Raw genomic sequence first — 27,068 nt, forward strand, 5'->3', positions numbered from 1 at the left:
CAGTTTTATGGATTCTGGCAGCAATATGAAACATAGCCCATATTTTTGTGCAGCACGAGAACCAGCTGTGATGTGGGGCTAAAGTTAGCACAGCTCAGTCAGGGGGCTTCAGTTTCAACACAGCAGGAAAAAAAACAATTCCCCCAACAGGAAAAGTACGCTAACTGGACCAGATAAGCACTTTTATTGCTCGGGCTTGTTTGACTTTAACACAAATTTGAGGAATATGACATCATAGACTAGCAAAGCCTCTGTGTATATTACTGTACGTGACTCAAGTGTTTGAATTCATTGGTTAATGATAATAGTGAGTGACGTAAGACTTATGGGGAGGATAATGAAACAATGGGTCGCTGGGGACAGATGAGTCAAAGTCCTGACCTCATGTAGGTGTGAGACACCCAGAACTGAGAGCAGGGGAATTTTTTTGATTGTCATTTTCAGTGTCTATTTGGAAAGTTGTGCAACATCTCTTTGTCTTCGCACGCAACTGGACAGTCCTCCGACCAATCAGAGCCATTTAGTTGAAAATAAATTCGAACTCCCCGATAAAGCTTTGATTGGCCTGGCAGGTCTTTGTGGGAACATAATCACTTCCCACTTCCAACCAACATTAAAAAAAAAGAAAAGATTTTGTGGACAGGGAAGCTCATCTGACTTCAGACCAGTCAGATACAGCTTCATGACTGAAAGACCGAAATAAGTGACAAATGGGACAATTTTAAAGAAACACTAAATCTCATTGTCAAGAGGCTTTTCCTGATAATGGACCACATGCATCAACCTGAACGTTGTGGCATGGATGTGTTTCAGTAGCAGGTATAACCTAGTCTTGGACATCCAAGGTGTAAATGGAGTTACCCATCAACGCTATAGTTTACTTTAAAGTAACAATATGTATTGTATGTACCTCACTAAATAATAAAATGACCATCACCATCATGGATGAATGGCTTCTTCTACAACAATGCTGCATGATTTCGTATGAAATGATCGGTTCTCTTCTGTTTGTGTTCTCTGCCTGTGAGATCCGGCCGACTGACAATTGTCCAATCTCGGTTCAACAGGGAAGCAAACACATTGTGTTACAGATGTGACAGCAAGCAAAGTAACTGGATCAGAGCCACCTTTTGATTTTACCCAACCTAGCATCGACATGCTACAAATAGGCTCCACAAACAGGCCAAAACTGATTTTAACCCTTTAAAGTCTGAACGTGTCGCTGGTGATATGTTAAAGCACGCTGCGTTTGAATTACTGTAACTCACAGTGGTTTGCTCTGTTGACAAAATTCAAAGTGTGGCTGAATGCTGGGAAGATTTACTTTTGTCTGGAAAACCTTGTGTAACCAATTTCGTTGTTACCAACAAAGTCCTCAAAACAAATCCCTCTTCCTGGTGCTTCCCAGTCTTGCGTCGCTCCCCAACCTGCCGCCGACAACAGTGAGTGCGTCATAATTACCGTAATGGCAGGTTTTTTACCGGAGAGCGCAACTTCCCAGTGTTCAGCCATGCTTTGAATGTTGTCCATCTGTGAGTTACAGTATTCAAATACTGCAAGTTTTTTTTTTTTTTTTATGCGCAGGTTGATGTTCAGGTCTTAAAGGGTTAAAACAGATGCTGAGTTGGCTAATTTCCTATTGCATATACTGCCATTATTCGACTGATTTAGTAGTGACGGCAATTTAAAGAAAATGCACGCTAACACATGGCTATGAGTCATTTTCTTTTTAAACTGGGGAGCTAGTGGGTCCTGAAAAGTTGTAACTTCAGGGGCTGTCAGGATTATCAGTGCCTACCGTACGTGTTCAACTGTTCAGCTAGCTATCTTTGACAGAATTATAAAACCAAAAATTAAGCATAGGACTTATCCTTGCATACCCCTGTTTCTAGTGCTTGTTGGTTGGAGTGTCCTCACCCTGGCAGCCTGTTTGAGCGCAGTGTCTGGGGAGGAGGATGTGGGGGCGACAACTCTATGCAGTGTTTTAATTATACACCTAATGCATATGACTAGCTCCAAATACCCGACAAAGGTGGTCTTAGGTGGTGGAGACCAAAATAGAGCAAAAAGGAAACATCCAATTTGCATTGATCAGGTGGTCGTACACATCAGCAAATTAAGTCTGGAGTTTAATGTTGAATCATGCTGAAAGTGCTTAGAGATGGAGGAACATGGAAGAAGCTGCTGGTGCCATGTGTATTTTTCTCCATTTAAGATTTCCAACAGACAGGGGAGCCTCTGCAGCTGACCACACGAAACAGGAAACAGGAACAGGAAAATCATAAATCAGAGTTATGTAGTAGTTCACAAGAACATACAGCATCACACTTAAATTAGTCAAATTCACCCAAAATTGAGTCAGAATCTGAAAGTAATTTCAATTAAGCTGCAGACTGTTGTCAGATTTCCTTCATATTTTTCTCGAGCCCTCTATTAGCAACTCCCTTGACGGGATCCTTGGAGAGCTCGAAGGCTGAGTGAATTTTAAGCACGAAACCTTGCAGACGGAATACTCAGCCAAAAGAAAGTCTCAGTTAAATGGGGTTTAAAGTAGTGAACAGTCTCAACAGCGAGTGCAGCAAGTCAATAACAACCTAAATTACTACTTTCCATGACTTTTTTCCGTGAGATGGGCGATTTCTGTGTCCATGTACAGCTCGAACAAAAAAAGATTTCCTTCCATACCATGTAATCCGAAGTTTGATGAATTTATTTTGTGTAAACTGAAAGCACAAACACAAGGCGATGTCCCCCGAGTCTGCTTTTAGTCTGAGCTCATCGCTCACTGGATGTCAGGGTTTTTCTTCCAACTACATCATAGTTGTGTGTGACTGGACACTGAGGCACGCTGTGGGGGTAGGTACACACAGTCGCTCAGATGTTGCACACTATAAGGTCCAAAATATCTCACTTAACTTAATTCAAGTAATTCAGTTTAGGGCCAATGGTCTGGTCTAAATTAGCCCGGTCTCCCCCGTGTCGCTGTTTGGAGCTCTGGCAGCCGTGAAGCAAAAACAAAAAGCCCTTTTGAATTTGATCCTGTATTTGTCATGCACTATTGTCTGGGGCGCATGCAATCACGGACTAAATGGATTAGCTGGAGAACAACAAATTTGTGTTCCACGTACCCAGAGGGGAAAGATGGAAATGAAAATAATTACATCACAGTCTATGGCCCGATGAGCGCTTGTCGAGAAGTTGCCTGGATTAGTCATCGCTTGGACAACGGCCTTCGCAGCCCGAGGATGCCTCATCCGTGGGGCCAGACCGGGGAAAATAAAGATACAGATATGTGACATCTTGAAGGCCTGGAAAGGGGTCAGAGGGCTGATGGATTTTGTACCTCTCAACTCAAACATGTGCTGGCATAACATGAGGCTGCTTCAGCATTTGCTCCTAGCCTGTTATTCTTTAGAGGCTGCTCCGAGGCATGCTGCTAACAGCTGCCTCCAAGGAGCTCTAATCAAAAGCAAAGATGATTGTTGGGGGGGGGGTGGGGCAAGGGACTCATGCATCGCAGTGGTCACCCCACACCCCGCTTTGAAAACCTCCAGCCTGAGGTCCACATGGTCTATATCATGTTATGAGCTCACCAGAGATGAGTCATGACTTCACCACTGCAGAGCCAGGCCTAACACATCATTATTGCAGCTCATTCTTCCACGCTGGATCCACGCAGGAGGCACGCACAGTGCCCCCACCACATGGCAGCGACGGCGCAAATGAACACAAACGGCCACGTCACTCTTGTGAATTATCATGAAAATTTATTGATCGTAATGGGTATACAAACGTCATGCGTATTTACAGCGTATATAAACACATATAAACATTTCCAAAAACCAAAGGAAACAATAGTGGCTAACTGATGTTAAACACATTTACAAACGCCAAAAAAACAAAAAAAAAAGACAATCTTGGCATCATGCGGAAGTCTAACCTCTTCATTGTTTTCTATTTTTTATTTATAAAACGGAAAAATGAAATACGAAACTGCAATAAAACCTCAACGGGGCCCCTAAATCCAAATCTATAGAACTGAAAAAACTCACACACTCAATACACATTCATAGAAAAACATGAGGTAGTCAATTTGTTTAATAAAAAAAAAAAAAAATACAATCAACAACTAGATGTATGGTTTTGTGCTCCAATTACAGTTGTTACAGTTGTTCAGCATTAACCGTGAGTCGTTCAGTGACCACTTCCCTACATGCATTGTGAGAAGCCCGTTTGTGTGGTACAGCATCAAAAATTTGAGATCGATAACACAGCATAAGACTATCTATGTCTGTTTATGGCCATGAGGGAGGAAGTGAGGGAGTTCTTCCCAGCATGCACTGGGGCAAAAGGCAAGGAGGAACGTTAATAGCTGAACAGCGACTCCCTGTTGTTAACTTTGACCGAAAGAATGTCGCTCAATGATGTCAAAAGAAAATATTATATATCCAGAGCTCGATATTGAGGCTCGGCCTCTTAACAGCATGACACCACGAAAGGAGGGGGGTGATTACATGTGGGAGACAGGCTCACCACAGTCGATAAGAGAATCCGCAAAACTACAGGAATGTCAGAAAACCCCAATCCCACCGTGACCACTGATTATAGGCTGTGGCACAGTTCCCTCCTGCAGCACACACTTGGAATATTCAGTCCATCGTGCAGCGGGATAAACCATTTGTTGTTTGCAATAATGCTACGTGCTAACAGCGGCACATTGCACTATTTAAGCAAACTTTATGAAACAAAGGTTTCAGCTTGGTTTTGGCGGCGGACACATCTGGCACAAAAGCGGATAAAAAGCACTTCTAAAACATCTCAGTACAAAGTGCGATTGGAAACAGGATTGGGATTGGATTTCTAGAATCAAATGAAAACTGGATTTTATCCATCTTGTATCCTAACACAGATACCTTGGATATAGTCCACTTCCTCAATCCAGATTTGGGTTAAATCCTCCCGTTTGATTTCATATTTTGAATCTTATTTTAAGGGTATACGTATATGCCATGTTTTTGACAACTTAAGAACCGAAACAAGTCGGGGATCTGGGTTTTTTACGACAAGACACTAAAACAACCTCAGAAGAATCATCATTTAATGTCACTGTACAAGAATATATACTTTAATGTGCTCGATGGTATGCAATGGGTATCGAAGGTATATTCCATCTTGAAAAGGTTATAAAACATCTGATTTCTTTACTTCATATAAAAGTTATTTATACAAGCAGTGATCCGTCTGGAACGGCTTCAGTAACGACTTAGTATTGCAAAGTAGAAAAATCTAAATGATGCCCAACCAGATGACAAAACGTGAGATTTATTTATTTATTTATTTTAAAGAAAGAGCTGTGTTCCATGATTCAAACATACTACTACTATAATATTCACTATAATCTCATTACATGTTTTAAGACACATCAGGTAATATAAAAAATACATAGTGTCTGATCCGATTTTGTGTTATAAATAGTAGTATTCAATTTTCAAGTGTCATAAACCATGGCATGAGGCTTTACTGAATATTCTAAATACTTCCTCCCACACACACAGACACACGTCCTGTACGAGCACATCCGTAATTCACAGTACTTACACACATATAATATAGATTTCTCTTGGTAAATATATTCCAAAATATAATTTTATACACAAATATATAGATTTTTTACTCTCTGTAAAAAGCTTTATACATGTTTACATAAGGGAAGAGAAAGCTTCGAGAGAATATACATTCTGCTTTTTTCTTTTTTTTTCTTTTTCCGAGACCCAGTTAAATCGTTACAGGAGAACCTCCCTTTGCGGATTCAAGGGCCCCAGTTTGTCCTCCACATACACACACATAGCAAACATTCATATTCTTCTGAGAGGGTGGGGTAGCCGCGGTGTTGAAGTTTGAAGAAAACATGACAATATATGTCAGTAACAATGAGCTTCAGCTTATTCAACACAGGATCAGTGCCAGGATTTAAACAAAAACAAGAGGGATGAATAAAATAATAATAATTGCCTTGCTAAAATGACAATGACTTGGACTCTGGCTGAAGATAGGGTATCACCGTTTTATCACAAATGAAAGACTTTCAAATGATCCTGTGCTTCTTTTTTCAATTATTTGGTCTGGGCTGTATTTCACTTTTCTTTTTTTTCAGATTGTTTAATAGTGGAAGCCGTGAAGACGAGCGTTTCTAACGTATGATAACCAGTTCACATCCTTTAAGATTAAAGTATAAAGTTAAATCCATCATCATTCAGCACTGTGATTCATATTTCATGACTTTGAAACTGAGAAATTGCGTTCGTGGACTGAAATGGATCTGTTAACCCATGTCAAGAGACGGAAAAACAGAATTTGCCTACATGTCTGCAGATTCGACTATTTACATTATTCACAAAAATATACAAGTCTGGTGAGAATAATTCAACATTTGGAGATATGCCGAGTGTAAGATGAAAAGATCAATGCCACTTTAACATCCCTACGTCGAGTACAGGAAGCGGTTAGCGTAGCTTAGCATAAAGACCGGAGGAAGAGGGAAACTGAGGAACCATTCAACAAGAAGTTAGATCATGAAAGTGCCTCTAATGTGGTTGATGTTTTTTGTTTTTTTTTTATGCTTGTTAAGTGTAGGATTAAAGAGATCGAATGCAAATTTTTATCTTAAAACACTTAGAACAGATACAGGTGGTAGGTGATGAGCTAAGATTAGCATTTCAAAACCACACGAGGGGAAAAAGTTAGCAATGAGTGTCCAAAGTGAAAGTTGGTACATGAATGTCTTCAGGTTTTTATGTTAAGCTAAACCACAACCACCCACTGCCTGGTTTTAATTAACAGACAGAAATAATGAAAATAAGTGGGTGTAGTTCTGTGGTTTAACCGTTTTCTTAAAAATGCCGATATCATGCTAAGCTAGGCTATTTACCACCTGGAACCAGCTCCATACTCAACACATGAGAGAGCTAGCCATCTCCTCATTTACCTAGTTCCAATAACGGCTAGTAAAAGGGATCCATAATGCCGCTGTTAAGTTGCGTAACATGAATGAAACAGAGACTCAGCATTAGACCTTTAGCTTAGACCTAGATTTTGTCTAATATACTATTATACATATTTATATATATATATATATACTATATGTGTATGAGTTCACTATATAGAAAGAAAAAAGTCTGAAATTAATATAAAATGAAGAATTTTATCAGCATATCATTCACATTTACCTTTCACATTTTTTTGGCGTGTTCTGAATACATTCAATAACTACACTGTCATTTAAAAGCCATTGTCTCTCTGCGCCAAGTCACAGACTGACATACTGCACATCTGTCCGCATGTTAATAGTGGTTGCTTTGCTTCTTTGCCCCTTTCTCACTTGCACATCATAAAGTAACATGTTATGGTCCAGCCATCAACATCTCACTTGCTGACATCACTGCAGCCTTATTGCGTTTGCTCACTACTTGGAGTACACCTGTTGGGTACAAGCAGCCTAAATCACACCATTTAAGGTCAAAACAAAAGGCTGGGATCTGGAAAAAAACAAAAAAAAAAAAAACCCAAAAAAAACAGCATTTGGATTAGAAATAAATGCCTGGACATAAACTCACATTAGTTTGAGTTCTTTTTTGTTGTTTGTTTTTTGATGTGAGGCAAGCCTGCCAAGCTGTGTCTCGGAACTGTTACACACATTAACACCAGGGCAATACATTTGTCTGCGCACACTCGAAGTGGCGACAGCTTTACACAAGAACTAAAAGTGTTTTATATCTTTTTCTTGATTTCTATAATCACACTTTCACTCCGTCGCGTCCCATCCCCAAAAATAATTCCTTTCACGGAAGGAGATCAACAAACCGGTTCCTGTGAACCGTTGGGGCCCTTCCTGTGCTGGCGGCCGGGCTGCGCTTCCTGCTGGGTGGGCGTCCTGGGCTACGCTGTGCTGCTGCTGGAGCACGGCGTGCTCTGCGTACTGCCGATGCTGTGGGCCGCACTGCTGTTCTCCGAGGCAGGCTGAGGCTTCTGGACCGGCTGTGTGCCAGCTGTCTCACCTAGACATAAAGCAGGAGAGGGAGTGGGAGCAACGGGGAGGAGAGGATTGGACCAAAGGGACAAAGCAAAAAAAAAAGAGGAATACCGTTTAGTGAAAACTAGAGTTAGGTAGTAACATGATGAAGCGAGGCGTTTAAAGCTTCAAACCGAATTCCTCTCTAAGCTCTGTAGCCTCCATTGTTCGTCTGTACAAAGAAAAGATCTATCATGTGTTAATCTCCTTCTGTTTACTATGACTGTCACTTTTTGATATAAACCTTGCACTGTAGCTCATAAGATTCCAGTATTTTCTTGCACAGTCCCCTGTAGATGAATGCATTCTTGCAACACAATGTAATTCTCAGTTTACAGTCTTTGCTAAATGTTTAAAGTTATTCAAGAATCTCTCATGGGCTTCATCTGCCTTAACTTGTAATATCTTCAAGTGTAATCTGCCACGGGGTTATCAGCTGCCGGGCCCCGGGTCAAGCCCTTTCATACCGCTGGTATTTTAAACTAAAAGAGGTTTCCCGCGTTCATGGAGTTCATTTCTTTTGTTATCTGGGATCGATTAGCCTTTCTTTAGTGGATAAAGCAGAACAAACACGACACAGGACCCCGTGACTGGAGCTCAAAGCACCGACTGGTTTATTGTTCTATGTCTAAATAAGCATTTCGTTTCTAGACTCCCGGGATCCAACGCCTTAATGATGGGCACATAAAAATGCTCATGTCTGTTTACAAAAAATGTCTCTGACAGACAATGAACAGCTTTTGAAATACGGCCAAGTCTGTGTTTAATTTGAGTATCTGGCACAATTATTACTCGCTAGCGTTCCAGCGTCTATCCTCCCAGAAAAGTAGACAGAGAGAGAGGAGAGTATTCTGTTCTCCAAGGCAAAGCTTTGTCTATCTAAAGTTTGTGCTAAGTGTTGTGTGTGTTTGCAAGAGTGCTCGCATATACAGTATGACAGGCAAATGTATCCACAGCAATCTTGCATCCTGCTCCCTCTCTCAGGCCCCTCCGTTCTGCTAATGTTTACCAGAACAGGGCAGCTGGCAGACTTTCCCTCACAGGACCGAGAGCTCTACAAAACAAAGGGACTTGGATTCACCTTGTGCGTCTGGGGAAATTTAAATTCCCAACCCTAATATTATCTTTCTTCGATAGGGAAGATAAATGCTGCCTTTTTATGTCACGGAAACAAAGCGCATGTGTGAGACTCCGTGCGCAGTTGTTGTAACTGATATCTCAGGGGTAATATGCCTTAACAGTCTCCCTCTTACACAACAGCACAGTCATCAGTCTAAACTTGGAGCAACTTAAAGCGATACAATGGCATGATACATCTCAGTGTGAGTGTAATCACTGAATGGACTGTCAAGAATTATTGCTGACAACTCATTTCAGCAGGCTGGACAAACAGCATTGTTTTGGCGCTCCTGACTAAAAAAATCAAATAAATCGAAAAACCTTCAAAAAATCCCTACTGATTCCTCTGTCCTCAAAGTCTCAAATGAATGCAGACACCTATACTTTCTCTAAATCACATCTTCGTTTTTTTTTAAGGTCGCAGTTCACAGTCATGCTTGTGGCTCTGCAAAAGCTATATTTTAGACACGAACTACTTTGAGCTAAATGCTAATGTACACAACGCTAATATGAAGATGTTGAGCAGGTAAACTGTTTTCCTTGATCACCATCGTAGTAAATGGTGACCAATACGCTTTTTACTGGTATCGCAGGTGCGTTCGCTGATTCATATATATATTTTTCCCCCAGCAAGATTTACAGACAGGCGCAACCACAGGCAGCTGCTGGAGACACTGAGGACCCGCGCAGCCCATATATTGCCCCTCCCCCACAAGCAGAGTACCTGCACCTGGAAGCTGGAAAATGGGCTAAGCTCTATTTACTTTATCACTCAGCACCAACACATTACAGTCATTAGCAACAGTCCTAACTTTTAGTTTGTTAGGTAAGAGTTTGCTGACGTCTTTTTCTCTCTCTGGCAAGCTAATAGTGCAGGTTGTTAATCAACCACAATAACTGTTTATGTTTTTGGTTAAATGGAGACTTGTAGCATTTGTTGTCACTGTGCCATTTTTATCATGCGAGTGGAGGGAGAAAAAGCAGTGTCAGATCCAAATATTGTCTCACAAAAATCAGCTGCTCGTATCGGCCAATGCTGATGTAAAAAAAAAAACAAAAAAAAAACAGTATCGGCCGTAAAAAGTCCATATCGGTCGATATCTAGTGCCTAATTTAAAATAGTTGTGATGTGTCCGTCTAGGTACAATGTATATCAAAACATTTCATGTCAGTTCATCCAACAGCGATAATTTTAGTCTTTATTCAATAGTAAAACATTTCCCGTTATCGATAAAATACTGTTGTGAGTATGGTTGTCGTCGTAAAGTAATGTAATGTGACGTGGGACAGCTGGTCAGATGTAAATACTCTAACAAGGGCCTTATTGTTATTGTTACGTCAGATGACTGGGTCGTGAACCATGAAGGTGCTCTGTTGGGTGCTCTCGGTCTTGAATAGTCCAGTTCTTGGTGAATCTGAGCCGTTTTACACCAACACAGGGACCAACAACAGGAAGTGGTCGTCCAAATGTTTTGGCTCATCAATGTCTGGATCTTACAGCAGACAATGTTTGAAAATATTCCTCATGTGAGTGATTCAGCCTGTGCATGCTATTAGTCTAGTAGCGTCTTTTGTGTGTAGTCTGACCAGCTGAGGAGATGTGGAGAGCAGATTTCTTGGAAGAAGTGACTATATCCCTGGCACAATACAGACTTATTGTAAGTGCCAAGACAATGAGCAAAATGTCAGAAAATATAATGATATAGTCATGTTGCTGTTTAAGGAACTTATACTTCTTATATCCTAATAAGGAGTTGAATAGTATTGGATATAAAAACCCAAGGAGAATCCCAGTGATTATGTCTAATTTTAAATAACAGGAAAATTGAATTTAAGGCAAAATCTCTTTTCATGTTTCATCACTGTGTACGCTGGTTTAAAATAGACTCCGGAGTGATATTTTGGGTGGTTGTTTTGGGGGATCTCCATCTATCTATCTTTACATAGGACTGCACATATTGCCGTATAAGGTCATTTCAGCCAATACGGATCAAAAAATCCTTCCAACGTGACCAAGAGCCTGTTTTAATAACACCAACAGGAACATGTGTCTTTCACTGAAAAGTCTTGGCCCCGGTCTTATTTTGTCCTAACTTCTATCTTTACACCTGTTCCCTGTGCATGTTTACATTTGTCATTGACTATCTTTGGAAAAGGATTCCAAGGATTGTGTTTCTTGGTTGGTCACCCACTCTATAAAATCCATAAAGATGAAATAAAGAGGCTTTCTAAACAGAAGCCAATACCAATATTGTGATGAAGATAAGGTCCCTAACATGTGACAGCTGTTTTTTAGTGCGGAAAGAAATCCTGTTCAGTAAACACTTGTTTTAAATGTGATGAAGCATGAGTGGAACACTTTGTAACAACCATTCAGACTGTCAGTGTCCGTATCATCGTCACATTTATGATATGATTTAGTGATCAGTCGGCCAAACTGAGAGCTCTTTATAAACTGTAAACTTGTTTGGTTTCTGGAAACCTTTAAGTCTAAACTGAAACCTCTTAACCCTCTTCATCAAAGGAATCCGTGGAGAACACGGGGCAACAGGTCAATGACACAGAGGATCACCAGTCAAACACTAAGGCCAACGAGAACAGGGCAGCTCTGTGTAACGATATACTCAGCGGGCTGCTCGCAGCATACTTCCTCTCAAGGATCAGCTGGGGTCAGCAGGCTGGGGACGATGGGGAAGGTCTTGGCATCTAATGGACAGATTGTGTGTCTTTTCCTGTGAGCGCCCACTAAACCCAACAAGGGGAATTTCCAATTCAGCCATTGTACTGAGAATATTCGCTGACCACCACACAGCCCTCAAAACACTCAAAGACAGGAAAGAGAAGAGCTCTTGCTGCTGACCAACAGGATATATTTACAGTAGAGGAGTCAATATGTTATTGTGAACCGGCCTCTGTCAGCAGCAGGATGTTTGGCAATAGCAAGCGGCACATTTCTGGCACGGAGGGCCTCGGACATTCCTTCGCATCTTATCTTTTCATTAATGTAGAGAGTTGAGCTGGGCCGTGCAACAGCAGGTGAAGTACCTACCTGTGTGTGAGTAGATAAACCACAGGGCTCCGGTCAGCAGAGCCCCAATCACAAAGGCAGCAAAGGCGATGCCCACCACAGTTGGAGTGTCCAGCACGTAGAGCGGTCCTGGGAAACAAAGCAGCGCACCGTTAATATGTATGGCTTTCAAACGCACAAACTAATGTCAATATTAAATTTTAAAAAATTGCTAAATTATGTCATGAATAAATTCTGAAAAACAAACATGGATGACAGATGAATGACCCTGGACCATTCAGTGCTCAGCCAATCATACGCAACATGCTAACGTTAAGCTAGTACGCTCAACATTTTCTGCTAGTTAGCTCTAGTTAGCAAAAGAGCAACAATGTCACAGTTGGACACGTGAGAGCTTGCAATCTTATTTAGCATAAGCATTCATCATTAGCTAATGCTAACAGCAGCTAGCTGAATAAACAGATCATCTCTGTTGCTATTTGAGTGAGACAAAGTAACACAAAATCGTGGAGACCAACATCAAGACACTTGAAATAAAAAGTGACCCGGGTTAATAATTTCTTCAATATTTGTTATTTTTGAGTTTATTTATACATTTTATACAATCTATTCATATTATTATTTACTTTATACTTAAAGCTACTAGAGGACACTTTAGGGCTCCGCATGAAAACATGGAAGAAACAATGTGGGTTGTGCAAAGATATAATTTTACACTGTACTGTACCTACCTTTATCTGTAGGATCTTCTGGATTTTCAGGATTATCTGCAAGGTAAAATTGAATTACATGTCAGCATTTGTGGGCTGTTATGTGTGTGTAATACATGGTCTGAGTCAGCCTGTCAGCCACAGTCCAGAGGAGGAGATTGCTGATACCGCACTGTGTTGATAAGCAATTCTCTGTGGAATGTGATACAGAAACCTGAAGCAGGAAAACAGTGAAAGAGCAGCCAGTCTTTAAGCTGAAAGCCTCGTCAAGGATGAACCTCCTGACTCTGACCAGTTCTTCTTCATTTATTTCAAGCCATCTGGAAGTCGTTCAAAAGTGAAATTAGCTGGAATGATGACTTAACAAACAACACAAAGGCACTTGTGTATGGGCGAACTCAAGAGGCAAACTTGGTGCATGTCCAAGACTCTGACACAATGGGCGCTATTCTTGGAAAGAACACCTTTAAGTTTTCATCTCGCATAATGGATGATGACAGGTCATCAGAGAAGAGTATAATTTCAGCGGGGACGATGGCCAGAGGACGTCCTCTCTGCCACCCGCCGCCCCATCCCACTGCTGTGTGTTATCTGTCCCAGTTTACTTGTTGCGCTAAGAATGTAGAGAGAGGCCATTAACGCTTGCTAGCTCACAACAGCAGAACAGAGCACATTTCAAATAATGCCTTGGCGTGTGTGTGTGTGGAGGGGAGGGGGGGCAATGCTCTGCAGGTTGTCTGTCTGGTCTTGACTGTTCCCTGCTTCGACAGAAACAGACAGCAGCCGCGAAGTTAAACTCATGACTAGTGTTTGCGTTAAGCTGTTGCCAAAGTCGGAAAAGCACTGATATCGCTATGAACGTCATTTGTTTATGTAAGTTCGTTTGCTATGGAACGAAAGAGCCCTCCTACGTAATGACTTGTTTTTGTTCAACTCCGACCTTTCCTCATGGAGACCAGAAACCACAGATGTCACCTCTGCAAGACTCCTGGCGCAGGGTTCAAATGTAAAAAAACAAAAAGTTGAACTCCATAGTTCAAAGCTTGTTTCTGAAACCAGCTCCATATGGATTTTAAGACTGCACTTAACTTTGCAGGTTTGTCACAGGTTTATACTTTTTTTAATAGCCTCAATCTGCTGAGGCATTAACCCTTATTCCTATACAAATGCAAACATCCCTTGATTCGGACCATAGGTCTTCAACAGAGGGTCTACTATGTACTGCAGGGGGCTCGCAGAGTCTTTGGTTGATTGGACATTTTTATATACATTTTTAAAAAATTTTCACATATAAATTTCTTTAAATACACGTTAATAATAATCCAACACATTTTAGCAAAGGGATAAATGGAGGCAGAAGACGTTATCGCTCAGTCAACACTAAGCTTCCTGTACACAGTAGGACCCACCCCTATCGCTGCTGAGCCAATCACGAGGCTGCATATCATACACGGACTCTGTCAGGTTCCCCGCCATTGGCCAAGAGCCCATTCAGTCCTGAGGTGAAATCCAGAAGCACGCTACAATATTAACCGAAGGGCAGGTAACAGTGCAACACCAAAATGGTTTGCTTTGTTTTATTCTCTTTATTTTTAACTTAAATTGTATGTTTATGTTTACCCCACTTGCATGGCCACAGAGGGGTGCATTTCAAATAACATTTAAACCTGTATATTTAGAAGCAGCACTCGGTCAAGTTTAATATAGAACACTTATAGTAGGCTGAGGGGTCCCTACTTAATCTCTTAAAAAGTTGAAGACACCTGATTTAGACTATTAAAATCATACGATTTGAGTTTTATAGCTACTTGACATCATGCCACTGACTACTGCAGCCCCTGTGGAGAGCAAAAACACATAATTTAGAATATCTTAAGATGATACATCATCACAGACATTTGTCCGAAAAATCAGCTACTTAGAAACATGAAGCAACATGAAGGGCTAACGCATTTATATTTCATAAACTGCAGCTCCAGCCACTCCAATATGTTTTAAATAATACTCCTGATATCAAAGTGTTCTCCTCTCCTTTAAACTAAACGCTGCTCGTACCAGTGTAATGATCCCAACTGCCAACTGCCAAGATAAATTACATTTTTCAGCTCTTTCAGAACACTACCAGATACATAAAAAACGGCTTACTGATATTGTGAAGTGGTAAATCTAATTTTGATGGCAGGAGTTTTGAGGATGTTATGTTTTTCCATGCACCAAGCTGTCCAAAAGTGGCTCTCTTTGATTTGTAGATCAAGTTAAGTTCCTTGGGATGCAGTCCAGTGCAGAACTGTGGCCCTTGAAAAGGCCGTTTGTTTTGCTTGCCGTCCTAGCATAAGAGATGCCTTTGTATCAGAAGGTATAAAGTCTTACTTAGATTTATTTTTTTTCACAGTGTTTATGGCATATCTGTGTCTACCTACTCTATTCCATGGAAAATAAACCCGCTGCACTGGTATATTGGTGTGGGCCCACGTTAGTTTAGGTCACTCACTTTGTCATTACAAATTTCATAGTCCCTGTTCACCAATATTTTCAACATCAACATTAAATAATGACTCTGTCCATATAATATCATTTTCCCAGTAGTGTTCAATTAGACTGTAATAAATCCACCCAGCAACCCTGACTCACTCTACGGCTTGAACGATACAGGCTGTTTGAGGCCAATACCAACATCGATATTTCGGCAAAGAACATGATTTGCATTATTGATTAACTCATCAATTATTACAGAAGAGTAATAGAAATTCCTTCACAATACATATGCCAATGCTGTCAACATGAACGTCCAGATGTGCAGACTTTCATCTGCCACTGGAAACTCATTGCCACGCTTTAAACGTTGTGCTGACATCACTCTGCAGCAACTGGACTTTAAACTCCAACAGTTTGCTCGATGTTGTTGCTACATTTAGGATAGGGGTGTTGTTCATTGATGTGTTTTGATTTTGGATAAGGAGCTGGGGTTTCTTTTGAAATTTCATTTACAGAAAGGATTCCAAAAGGCATCGAATAAAGGCAGCTGGACATTTCGTCACTCATCCTAGTAGCGTCTACAGTTCTGTGAGACTGGTGATGTTTAGAGAAGGTCCACCTCCGCTTGAAGGACAGTTGGTCCGATATATGACAGTTGGACCGATATATGAACATGGCCAACACTGGCCATGTTCATATATCGGTCAGGTTACAGATCACACACATTACAGTGATGTCATTTATATCAAATCATCACCATATAAAGTTGAATCAAACTGACCGCAGGTCTCTCGTTGATGTCATTGCTCAGAAGGGATGATTATTTCAAAAACCTCTGGCAGTCCGCTTGAGAATGGGCACCCATGGGTTACATCGGCCCGTCATAGTTTAGGTCATAATAAATAAAATGTAAATGGAAGTGACCTCAGGCCCTCGTCCCCTGCACACTGCTCCCTCCCTCTGATCACACTTTCAGCCCCTGAGACGCTGTGATACAGCGAGTTGGTGAATGACGAGGTAAACAAGTGATGACCAAAGGGCCTTCAGGCTCCGGCTGGGCTCCCAAACCCAACAAGAGGACCACCACTCCCCTTTTTTCCCCCTCTCTAGTGGAAAGGGGAGGCCACAGTGAAGGGTCTAAGTGAAAACAACTGGAGCTCAGTAACTGTATGATTCCTATTTTTCCACATCTCCTTCAGTGTGGACTGATCCAGAACAGCAGTACTGGGACTTAGCTTCAGCACACTCCCCTTTACTACAGTCAGCCATATGCTGGTGTGTACACGCACCTTAAAACACACTATTGTGTACAAATGTAAACAGCCTCAGGCTAATGCATACCAAATGTGCGCTGGCATTCGCAAACAATCGCACAAACTTACACACAAAGAGACGCACTGGAGTTAATGATGACCAGATGCAGAAAAGTGATGTGCAGCGTTTTGCGGTTTGGTCCGATCTAATAGCGGTCTCAGCTTTCTCTGAATTCTCCATTCGGATCCAATTCTTTCTTTTCTCCAGGTTTCTTATCACACCATACATCCTCATAACTGTGGCCACCAGAGCTTAACCGTGCTGGTGTCATACACCATACAAAGATTTACATAGTGTTTTCTTCCCCTTCTCACTAACCTGTTATGACTGGTACATCCACCACAACCAGCGGCTTAGTGGACACCTTGGTGTTCATCGCCATGGCCAAGATGTTGTCCAATGAGAGAGAATCACAGCGCGCACTGGGTTTTAAGCACTGTTCAGATAAGATGAGAGAAAACAAGAGGATTAATAGCGGCAGGGAAAAAAAAGTCAGAAAAGGGGATTTGCAAAAACAAACACATTTCTCAAACGCAAATGCCTCCTGTCATACCTGACTGTAAGTTTAAACTAGGAAATCAAACAAATGACAAAGTTAGAAGCCTCAGTCCGACCTTGATTGCAATCAGAATTACAATCACAAGTCAGCCCCAGGCCACTGCTCTTAACACTATTTTTGAGGCAAAATGAGAAAGTAAAAGAAAACGATTGTGTGAGCTGGAAGTATAACGCAGTGAGAAAAAAATGAAAAATGACGACGTCTTTTTGTTCAACAGCTGGACACCTGGCAGCCGAGCATGGATTCATGTTTCCTGCTTAGCGCTGAGTGCAGACCTGACAGTGACTGGCTCAGGTCAGCCAGAATAAAGACAGAGCACTACAAGACTGGCTTGAAATCTGTCTCAAACCGACCCTGCTGATACTATACGGCTCTGGAGAGACTGAAACAACCTTGACGGCTTACACGGCAAAATCAGCAAACACGCAAACGAATAAATGTAATTTGGAGAAGATTATGCTGCATACCAGTGGTAGTTCTTGCTTCCCCTGGGATCTCTTTGAGCACAAAGACATCTCGCAGTGCAGGAAGAGAAGGGACATGTTGAACTTTGAGTTGAAGATGAAGCTGAAGCGTTTCTTATCCATCTTAACGTGAGGGACGGGGAAGTCCCTCTGAGGGTAGTATTTGACGGAGTCATCCGTGGGGCAAACCGTCTCAATGAGTTTGTAGTCCGAGGCCACGCTGGGGTTGGAGTTGGGAGAAATGAAGCATGATATGATGGTGAACCCCAGCTCTGGGTCGGATGCCGCTGATGTGACCTGGAGTGCACGAGACAAGGAAAACAATGATAATTTAAGGACACCAACCATTTATCATTTGTCACGTCATGATCAACGAGTGAAACTGTTTATTCAAAGAGCTGAGAGTGAATACCATGAGCTTTCTCATTTATAACGTTAAACTTAAAACGAACATTCACTCTTAAACATCAGTATCTGACAACATTGTAATTTTACACCCACTTAGCAATAACCAAGTTCATCAGCTTGATACAACGTGAATGTTAAACAGAAAGTGCCACGTTTGAGTTGTGTTATTTGTTCAGACAAAATTTCTAATTAAAGTCGAGTCTGTCGACATTTTTTTTATCAAATGGGAGTAAAATATGAAAGGGGTCACTTGCAGTGTCAGTTCACTGTCACTGTTACAGCAGTCGTTTGCAGAGAAACAACTATTTCACCCAATGTACGCTAACTAACGCACACCAAATGAAACACAGACAATGTCAGTGAACAGCTGGTGAACACAATGGAGCATTCGGCAGATAAAGAGCTACATGCTTCCCATGGGAATGGGGAGAAACCACATCAGATCTGAAAGTGAACACTGGACTCTCATACATCAAGCAGACCAAAAAGTTTTATAACGCATTATTGATATCAACTACAAAGCTACATTGGGAAATGCTAGCGTCAGTACTGTTTTAATGTGGCTTTTCCAGCTACAAATGTTGGTGGGTCAGGAAAAGTTTGAGACAGAAATATAACCTTTATTCTAATCTGGTTTTCAACAAAGAAAAATCAATAAATATATGTACACTGATCAGACGTAACATTATGACCACCTGACCACCTTGTGTAGGTCTCCCTTGTGCTTCCAAAATAGTTGTGACACATCAGAGACTGGACATGGGGCCTTCTGAGGGTGTCCTGTGGTGTCTGGCATCAGGATGTTGTTAGTGGGGGCCTTTGGGCCCTACGGGTTGAAGGGAGGAGGCTCTGTGGATCAGACTCGTTCCAGTGCATGTTTGTTCTGTTTTTATTATGTTTTTTTGAGATCTTCCTAAACCATTTTTGTGTTTGTTCCTGTGTCAGGCTGCAACCTGCTGGGGACCACTGCTGCCATCTTAATAATGTACTCTACTGATTCCCAAAGTCACCTCCGGAAGCTGTAGCCTTTGGCTCGATAGACAGATAATGGTCTGGTCCAGGTAGGTGATACAAGTAGCATCCGGAAAAGTGACGTACAAAGGTTTCTCAGGAGAACGTTACATTGCCGCAAGATGGTCAGTATTATTTAATTCTCCTGTGGTGGTCATAATGTTATGTCACATCATATCCATCTCTGTTCATTGGTTTGTCAAATTCCAACCACTGACAGGGTCTAGAAATGAAAGCAAGGGTTGCCCTGAACCTCGAACCGCTTCACTCAAGTAATATTTCAGTTGCTCTTTAGATGGCAGAAACAGATTTCCATCTGTTACCACAAGACTGCCACTGGTGGTATCCTCATTAGAAAGGTCTTGGCCAGGGTAAAAAAAAAAAAAAACTCAAGTTTGCATACACATGCTGCATATTTACAACAATATATCAAATGTCCACCACTGTTCTGAACAAACACAAGGCCACTCTGTGTGCATCAAAGTGTACTTGTGCACCTTTTGACCATTGCTTCAGGTCAGGTCTCAGCACAGTGTGAGTTTTGGAGTCGGGGTGGTGCCATGGCCTTTTACACAGGCAGCTCTTTGTAACCCACTGGCTTTGTGTCCACACTGTCAGAGAAGCATCTCCTGCTGATATCATCATAAATCATCTCTTCAAAGGGCCTCAGACTAATAGTCTTTATGGCCAGCATAATTACTGTTGCCAAACAAATATTTTAAACTAGACAGACATAGAAACATGCAGAGAGGAAATGCAATGGATGTGAGGATTGGAAGTAGGTATTTGCTTTTAGCCTCAACCAGACAAAATACAAACCATCCTTGAGAATGCCAGACTGAGAGATCAAAGCAGGAAGGATTAAAAGAGCTCATATCCCTCCCAAAAGCTCTAATTTAGGGTTAGAAAAATAATACACCTTTATTCCGAAACTGTGATGTATTATAAATGAAAACGTACCTCCACAAACACTTGCTGGTTTTGTGAGACGGTGAAGAAAGCCTGGTGCGAAGGATGGTTGAACAGTTGTGTGTTGTACAGCTCCATGTTAAACGTCATGTTGTTGACCGGTGGCTTTGGGATCTTGGGAATGTATGTTTGGGGGGTTTCCTCTGGCTTTTTGTATGTGCAATTGAACTGCGAGGAGAGGGAAAAAAAAATACAAAGCCAAGACAAACATCAGCAGGGATCTGACATTAGATTCCACCGCTTGACACCCTCACCTTATGTGTGTCAGCCTTTGACCACATTGAGGTGGAGCAGAAAACAGGGAAGAAACTCAAGAGATGCTGTACAAACAAAAATAATACGTGGGAGATGAGGAATGGATGAGACAAAGGAAAACTATTCCACAGAGTGAAGGAGACTGGTCAGGTCAAGTTCATTAAATGGATATCATGGAAAGAAGGGATGATTGCAAGAGAGGGAGGAATATTTACTAGCACCAGGGGGCTCTGGGAAATTGAGTTCTTTCCAGTTCTGCCTGATTTAGTGTATATAGAGAGATAGTTTATCAGTGATCTCACATTACACCATGCAATGAGGTGCAACTCTCCGAGAGAAAGTACCACAATGAGTCCACTGTCTTTACCTCTACGATGGTCGGGTGCTGTCTTGGTTCTGAAAATGTTTTCTCTAACGCCACTGGGAGCCCCGGGATCACCACGTCCCCAGATTCCCGATCCTCAAAATCCATAGGTCCACCACTCCCGTCCTCGGCATGACTTATCACAACCTGCAGTCCACAGAGAAGTCTGTTACTGACGAAACTTAATCCACATCAGTTAGCAAGTCAAGAGAAAAACGATCTCCAGATCATTTTTTTTTTTCAGAGTAATGTTGCCTAATTCAGCAGAGACGGTAATCTTTGAAAGGGGTCTATATAACATTCTCGCATGAATGTGGGAATGTCCTTTTGCTTCAGCAGGACGAAACATAAAACATCTCCCGTTTCTCAGAGACACGACAGTGTTCTGCTTTAGGAAGAAAAAAAAATGTTTTTATGAGGAGAGACGACAAACTTAATCTGAAAACACTAACACGGTTGTTAGCTGGCCTGCCAGTGGTGCCACTGCTGAATTAAATCACCATATCACAGCACAGCAGAGACAAAAGGCAAAACAGATTATCTTTGATGTGCGGGGACCCAGACAATGATAATTAATCTCTTTTGACCAGAGGTCAGATGCCGTCCCTGCATCCAAGTGCTAACACAAAAGATGACCTTGGACAGGAGCCCAGTTTTTCAATCCGCCTCGGACAGAAAATATGTTGTTCCAAATTTCTCCCCACAAAAGATTTCAAAAGGTCAAGGAGGAAGTGATTCATCCTGCTTGTTAGAAGAAATCCGCTGAATGAATGCATTCCATGATAATGAAGATAACTGTGGATGTCAGATATGAATGCTGAGTACCATAAAAAACAAGTCTTGACATCGCATAAACAACAGATATGTAATGTCTACTCATATTTCGTGACAGGAATATAAATTAAAGTAATACTATTAGTATTACTGTAGGCAGCTATGTTCCACTGTATACAAAAGAGGACAGTTTTTGGACATATCGGTAGAAAAACACATCAGAGACTTAACATCTACATGACATTGACGCTCTTAGTTTGCATTTCCCATAGCAGAGCTGACATTTGAGAACCAGCGTTGCTAGATTACACGCTATCAACTTTGTGGATTGGTTACTGACTGGAAAGAGTCACAGATCTTTACTGACTAATGGACTAGGTGGCTTTATTCTGCCTTTTTCAACAAACAGTGAATGGCATCAGATATAGGTCTTCAACAGGGTGAGGTACTGCGGGGGGGTCGCAGAATCTTTGGTTGATTGGACATTTATTATATATGTTGTTTTTACTTTCTCCCAATTTCCTCAAGTACACATCAACATGAATCTAACATATTTTAGTAAAGGGATAAGGGACAGCTTAATACTGAATGTAAGATGATAATATTAAGCAGCACTAGGCCGAGTTTAATATAGAACACATATAGACCCCTGTTCTAAGACATTTGTATGCTAAAGGGATAGGCTAGCATACTTCTGTTTTCCAAATTGAAGCTAGGTACTCGCAAAGGATTTGTATTGGAAAAAGAAGGCTGGATGTTAGTTTTCATCCATTTAATTTCAGCATCTACTTTCCCCGTCACGGCTCCAACTTTAAGAAATGTTCCACACATCATGCTTTTTCAAGTAAGCGAAGGAAGTTTTCCACTTGGAACGCTCCATATGAAACAGCTTACACCGACTACATGTGTCATAGGAACCGAAGTGAAGTAATGTGATCTACATGCTCTAAATGTTCAGAACACACACACAAAAAAAATAAAAAATCACAGAAGAGGGCAGAACACCAATGTAAGGGAAACAGATCATACAGCTTTGACAAAATTAAGTCAAAACACAGAAAGATTTTTAATTAATTTAAATATGCATCGGCATGAGTTTACTTTAAATAAAACATAACACCAGATGCTATACTCACAGTGTTGATGTGGAGGACCATTTGGCTGTTTTGCATGGGGAATACGGTGGTCTGACAGCCAGTCAGAGAACTTTCCAGTGTGTAGTGGGTGGCATTGACTGTTGCTTTGCATTCAGGGTCTTGGAGGGCGAGGCTGGCATTTGTAAATCCGTTTGCCTGAGGAAACATCAAAAAGTGACAACATTGGATTAAGATCAAAAATGCTTTTTCTTTATTTACTCGTTTTTTTGGAATTGTAAAAAAAAGAAAAAAAGGAAAAGAAAAAAAGTCAAAGCGGTTGTGTGAAACTTTGAGTTCTCAGAAATAAACAAATCCCACAAGGTGGTCTAGCTCCAGTTCCTAATTACAGTCTATGCCAGTTTCCACTCTGTGATGTGGGCTGGCTGAGTTGTCCCCATGTTCAGACGCCAAATGCTTGGAACAGCTCTGCTCGCTTCAATGGGGACGATTCATTTCCTACTTTTTCCTGTTTTAGATTTGCGTAAGTGAAACACGCTTTTCTTACTGTATGTGGGGGTGAAGTCATGGCAGCAGATAAGGCTGAGCTCTAAGGTGGACATCCCAAATGGTAATCAACACGCAGCCACTTGATTTGTGTGTGTGTATTTAGACAGTTTCATAACTCGCCAATTGTTCAGATTGGCAGACACTCGGTTCTTTAATAAAATCAAGAACACAGCAGCATGGATGTTTATCCTCGCATTTCTAATCAAGTTCTTAATTGGTCTAGACACTCCTGTTGTCTGTTGGTGTCCTCTATCTCTGTTGCTTTTTGTTGTCCTTGTCACAGTTTGTCACATCCAGTCTGTGTCGCATGAGAAGAACCGATGCCTGTCTGGATGAACAGACTGGGAACAAATTTGAGACGCGCAATCTTTGAATATGAAACCATTGATGACATAGAAATAACACGAAACTCATTCAAATAAACACACTGGGGCTTTTCATAGTAAACAATTTTGAGTAATACTTATACAGTATAAATAATAATATACATACAATATATTGCATATACAGCCCTTGTTATTTTAGTCTGAGTTTTTGGCTCTGTGTATATTTGGACAAGTTCATTATGTCAAAATGTGAATCCTAAGTATTTAAAACAATCATTAATTTCGGCCCCAACGCACCAGTTACCAGTCCAGGGTGCACTCTTTACCCTTTGTGATAAACCATGCCAACTCACTTCCAGGATCTCTTTGGCAATGCTGACCACCATTCTCTTGGCCTCACAATGCACACTGAGGCCGCTCAGAATGGCCTGCTGCACCTCCGATGCTCCGTCCCACGGCTGGTCGCCAAAGTCCGGGGGCAGTGGCAGGTAGGGCACGTCAGGCGAAGATGGGGGAAATGGAAAGGGCAGACCAGAGCGTCGCAGAGCAGTCCCAGGTTCAGGATGAGGACTGGAGTCACGCAGGATGGTGAGTTCGGGAGGCAAGCGACTCTCCAGAAGATCCACCACATCTGGAAGACACACATTTTCATACTAGTTTCTCAAGTACAGCGAGCGTCTTGCATTTAGGTTAGCTAGAATTTAAACACATGAGCTACTTTTACTTTTGCCGCAGCATCGTTTACAGGATTTAGAGGATTGTTATTCAGATTACCTGGCTCTCTAAGGCGAATATTGAAGTGGTTAGCCACAGGAGTGTTGGTGTAAGACGTGACTGGACTGTAGCCATGCTCCTGTGCCCACTTGATCAAGGCTTGAGGACCTGATGGCAAGTGCTGCTTCGGCAGTTTTGACACGGACATCTGTGAGCTAACACTCACGGTATCAGAAGCCTGTGGAAAGAAACTTTGTTACATGTCTTCCATCCAAAATAAATACGGCGTTGCTTATAAATTAGAGTGAGTTCATTTAAGATCACGATTTACAGTTTAGGTGTAATCACAGACATTCAACTTCAAGTCCAATCCTGCACTTATTCTGCGTCAAGTGTGAATCATGTGTATGAGCGTGAGGTAATGGGCGTGTCACAGCTCGATCAATGCTGAGAATCCGACATGTAAGTTTGCTCCTAAAATTCGTGTCCTGCCCTGCTGCTCCCTCTGAGAGGGAGGACTCATTCTTTCTCACAGTCGTTTCCCACAGATTCAAGGCTCTTGAGCAACACGGAGGAGAACATAGTTTCTGACAGAAGTGAGGCCTTGGCTTTATGAGGCCATCACACCACTTGCATAGTTGACGACCTCCCAGACACTGGTTGCACAAGCGCGGCGTAGTGTGTACCACTTTTGTTGAGTAAAATTTAAAATGTAGGTTGTTCAGTGGTTTGAGGGCTACAGCATGACCGCGTTAATGCTGAAATTGCAGGGATGTAACATACTGTAGATAAAGATGAACAATGCTACTGTCAGCTGTTTGGACCAGGTTGTGTTTCACACAAGAAAAGCTTAAAACAACTAAACTACAAAAAGCATAAAAACTACTAACCGTAACCCTAACTCTAACCCTAATTATATATCTGCACAGTTCCAATGCCCCTATTCCTTTGCATCAGTTTTGATTCTTTTGTTCGTATTATAGCATTTGCTAATTAGCACTATGCACAAAGGCTGACTGTAACCATAGTAAATAAATTGAAATCTGGATCTGCTGATGGTACTGAGAGAAAGCCAAGCTGGTTTGTCAGTTCCTTATGAGTCGATTATGAATACTTGAGTGAACTTTTATGGAAAGCTCTGAAGTGGTGGACCAGCAGACTGACTGGCGACGTTGTTCCTTCAGCCATTCTGCTAATACGGCTGAAAATGTTGAAATGTTCATTCTGCTAGATGGATAACTGCACGTAATCCAGTAAAATAACAAAATATACAGCTGGATTATCTAAAATTGAAACCCACACTTAGTACAGTACATGCCAAACTGCAGTACAAGCTGTATAATTGGGTATATTTGTTGAGCACAGGACGCATGACCATCGATTTGCAACTCCTTTCAAGTTCCACTGATAAGTTTCACACATTTTGAGCTTTACACTCAAACAACCTGACTGGCTCACTGTATAGCCTCAGCTAGGCAGCTGTACAAACACACTGCACCTGGTAAATGTGCAGTGTCATGGCTGCAGCAGCAGCATTACACACTGAGGAAGCATGAAAACCCCTCCACTGGAACCAGAACTAAGAACAGAGGCTTAGAGAGCAGGCAGGTACAAATGAAGAGCAATCTCATGAGCAATGAGTGTCCACAACATAGCAAATGATGTCACATGTGAAACATTTAGAAATGCACAATACCAGTGAGCCTCTTTCAGTTTCTTTTCACTGATTTATTCACCCAAGAGAAATTCGGAAAAAATATATATGCTTGGACAAGTGCCAGCTCTGTATTGACATGATCTACAGTTAAACTACTACTCCAGAGTTTGCACAGGTGTCAACTCTTATGGGTTGTCGGGATCCTGAGAGACTTGTGTAGCACTAATGAAGATTTAATTTCAAAACTATACACTCATTCTCAGTGTTGATATGTGCAGTGCCATAATTCTAAGCTAAGGGTACTGATATAGTTTAGTTATTAGCCAGTGTTTGTCTTTCGCATAAGAAACTGCCTGAAGCAACTACTGCTCATAATTTCACATTATGAATACTGGGAAGCGGCGAGGGCTCTGTGCAGTTCAAGTGTTGCAGTAGCCTTGGCCGTAAAAATATGTGATGCCCCCGCCACTCTAGCCCCCGGCTCTCTGCGAGCAATGACAATCCCTGGATCTGTCACGATGAAATTTCACAGTTCCTCCAAACCTGTTATCCCCACCCTGTCCTGCCATGTCGACCAGGCGCCACTTCAGCATACATCTTGGTGTGACAAATTCTCTGGCCAGCGGTGCAAAGTGTTGACAATTCTGCCTGTGACATGACTTGTGAGGCGCTATGATGTGTGATTCTGCTTTGTTTTTCTGCAATGCAATAAAAGATCTCCAGTCACGTAAAAGCTTTTGTTATGCTGCTAGCTTACCACGACATTCAGATTTCCAGTCACACTGTGGGGTTTGATGACCCAGTTGACAGACTTGGCGCACTTGAGCAGCAAGACAACATCACGAAACACCGGGGCATCGTCCTTCAGAGGCCGTAGATCAACTATGACATCCACCTGGAAAGCACTACACGAGCAGAGAGAAAAACATTTCTGGATGGTTGGGTTGACGTAGCATTATTGTGCCTCTTGTGTCTAGCCAACTAATTAAAAGGCTGGACACACTCCCAGAACAAAAGCAGACATATGCACTACAGACCAGATATCACAGAGTGAGATACAGCACATCTACCATTTCATTCCCAGATTTGCAGTCTTTTGTGTGAACAGAATAATCACCCCACTGGGAAGTGAAGACATTATCTGGCAACCTGGACTTTGAGACCCAGTTTTGAAATATCAATATCAAAATCATCAAGTGCAGAGTAAACC

General features: G+C 41.7%; 1 protein-coding gene across 1 annotated transcript in view; it reads right to left on the reverse strand.

Moving 5' to 3' along the window:
- Window positions 1-3,745: 3,745 nt before the first annotated feature.
- tgfbr3 (transforming growth factor, beta receptor III) overlaps window positions 3,746-27,068 on the reverse strand; it is a 67,583-nt gene continuing 44,260 nt past the window's right edge. Inside the window, exons 7-17 of the mRNA XM_047586974.1 lie at window positions 26,616-26,763; window positions 24,262-24,439; window positions 23,841-24,118; window positions 22,655-22,810; window positions 20,748-20,891; window positions 20,117-20,293; window positions 17,741-18,034; window positions 17,033-17,150; window positions 12,947-12,982; window positions 12,237-12,344; window positions 3,746-8,054 (exon numbers count right to left, since the gene is read on the reverse strand). Of these exons, the coding sequence (XP_047442930.1) occupies window positions 7,936-8,054; window positions 12,237-12,344; window positions 12,947-12,982; window positions 17,033-17,150; window positions 17,741-18,034; window positions 20,117-20,293; window positions 20,748-20,891; window positions 22,655-22,810; window positions 23,841-24,118; window positions 24,262-24,439; window positions 26,616-26,763 (1,756 nt within the window). The 3' untranslated portion in view covers window positions 3,746-7,935. The remainder of the gene's footprint in view (window positions 8,055-12,236; window positions 12,345-12,946; window positions 12,983-17,032; window positions 17,151-17,740; window positions 18,035-20,116; window positions 20,294-20,747; window positions 20,892-22,654; window positions 22,811-23,840; window positions 24,119-24,261; window positions 24,440-26,615; window positions 26,764-27,068) is intronic.

This window comes from Mugil cephalus, chromosome 6 (genome assembly GCF_022458985.1).
Source record: "Mugil cephalus isolate CIBA_MC_2020 chromosome 6, CIBA_Mcephalus_1.1, whole genome shotgun sequence".
Lineage (NCBI taxonomy): Eukaryota > Metazoa > Chordata > Actinopteri > Mugiliformes > Mugilidae > Mugil > Mugil cephalus.